At 59.6% G+C, this 455-nt stretch overlaps 1 protein-coding gene across 1 annotated transcript in view; it reads left to right on the top strand.

Annotated features, from left to right (window-relative positions):
• Nucleotides 1–444, top strand: part of ATP2B3 (ATPase, Ca++ transporting, plasma membrane 3) — a 51,790-nt gene extending 51,346 nt beyond the window's left edge. Inside the window, exon 21 of the mRNA XM_015566030.1 lies at nt 2–444. Coding sequence (XP_015421516.1) covers nt 2–322 — 321 coding nt within the window. The 3' untranslated portion in view covers nt 323–444. The remainder of the gene's footprint in view (nt 1) is intronic.
• The last annotated feature ends 11 nt before the right edge of the window (nt 445–455 follow it).

Genomic DNA, 455 nt, shown 5'->3' with positions numbered 1-455 from the left:
GATCCGAGTGGTGAAAGCATTCCGTAGCTCGCTTTACGAAGGCCTGGAGAAACCGGAATCCAAGACTTCCATCCATAACTTCATGGCAACGCCCGAATTCCTGATCAATGACTACACCCACAACATCCCGCTCATAGATGACACGGACGTGGATGAGAACGAGGAGCGCCTGCGGGCCCCCCCACCCCCCTCCCCCAACCAGAACAACAACGCCATAGACAGCGGCATCTACCTGACCACGCATGGCACCAAGTCAGCTACCTCGTCAGTGTTTTCTTCCAGACCCGGGAGCCCGCTCCACAGCGTGGAGACGTCCCTCTAAGCATAACTGCTGTCCGCACGCGCACCCCCCGCACACACGGGCACCCAGGCGGGACACACAGGCCTGCAGGAGGGCACAGCCATGGCGGCTGGACACGTTGCTCACTCACACAGCACTTGCAAGAGCCAGATCA

Source organism: Myotis davidii, unplaced genomic scaffold, assembly GCF_000327345.1.
Source record: "Myotis davidii unplaced genomic scaffold, ASM32734v1 scaffold462, whole genome shotgun sequence".
Taxonomy (NCBI): domain Eukaryota; kingdom Metazoa; phylum Chordata; class Mammalia; order Chiroptera; family Vespertilionidae; genus Myotis; species Myotis davidii.
The sequence above is the reverse complement of the archived record's forward strand: the minus strand, read 5'-3'. Positions and strand labels throughout refer to the sequence as shown.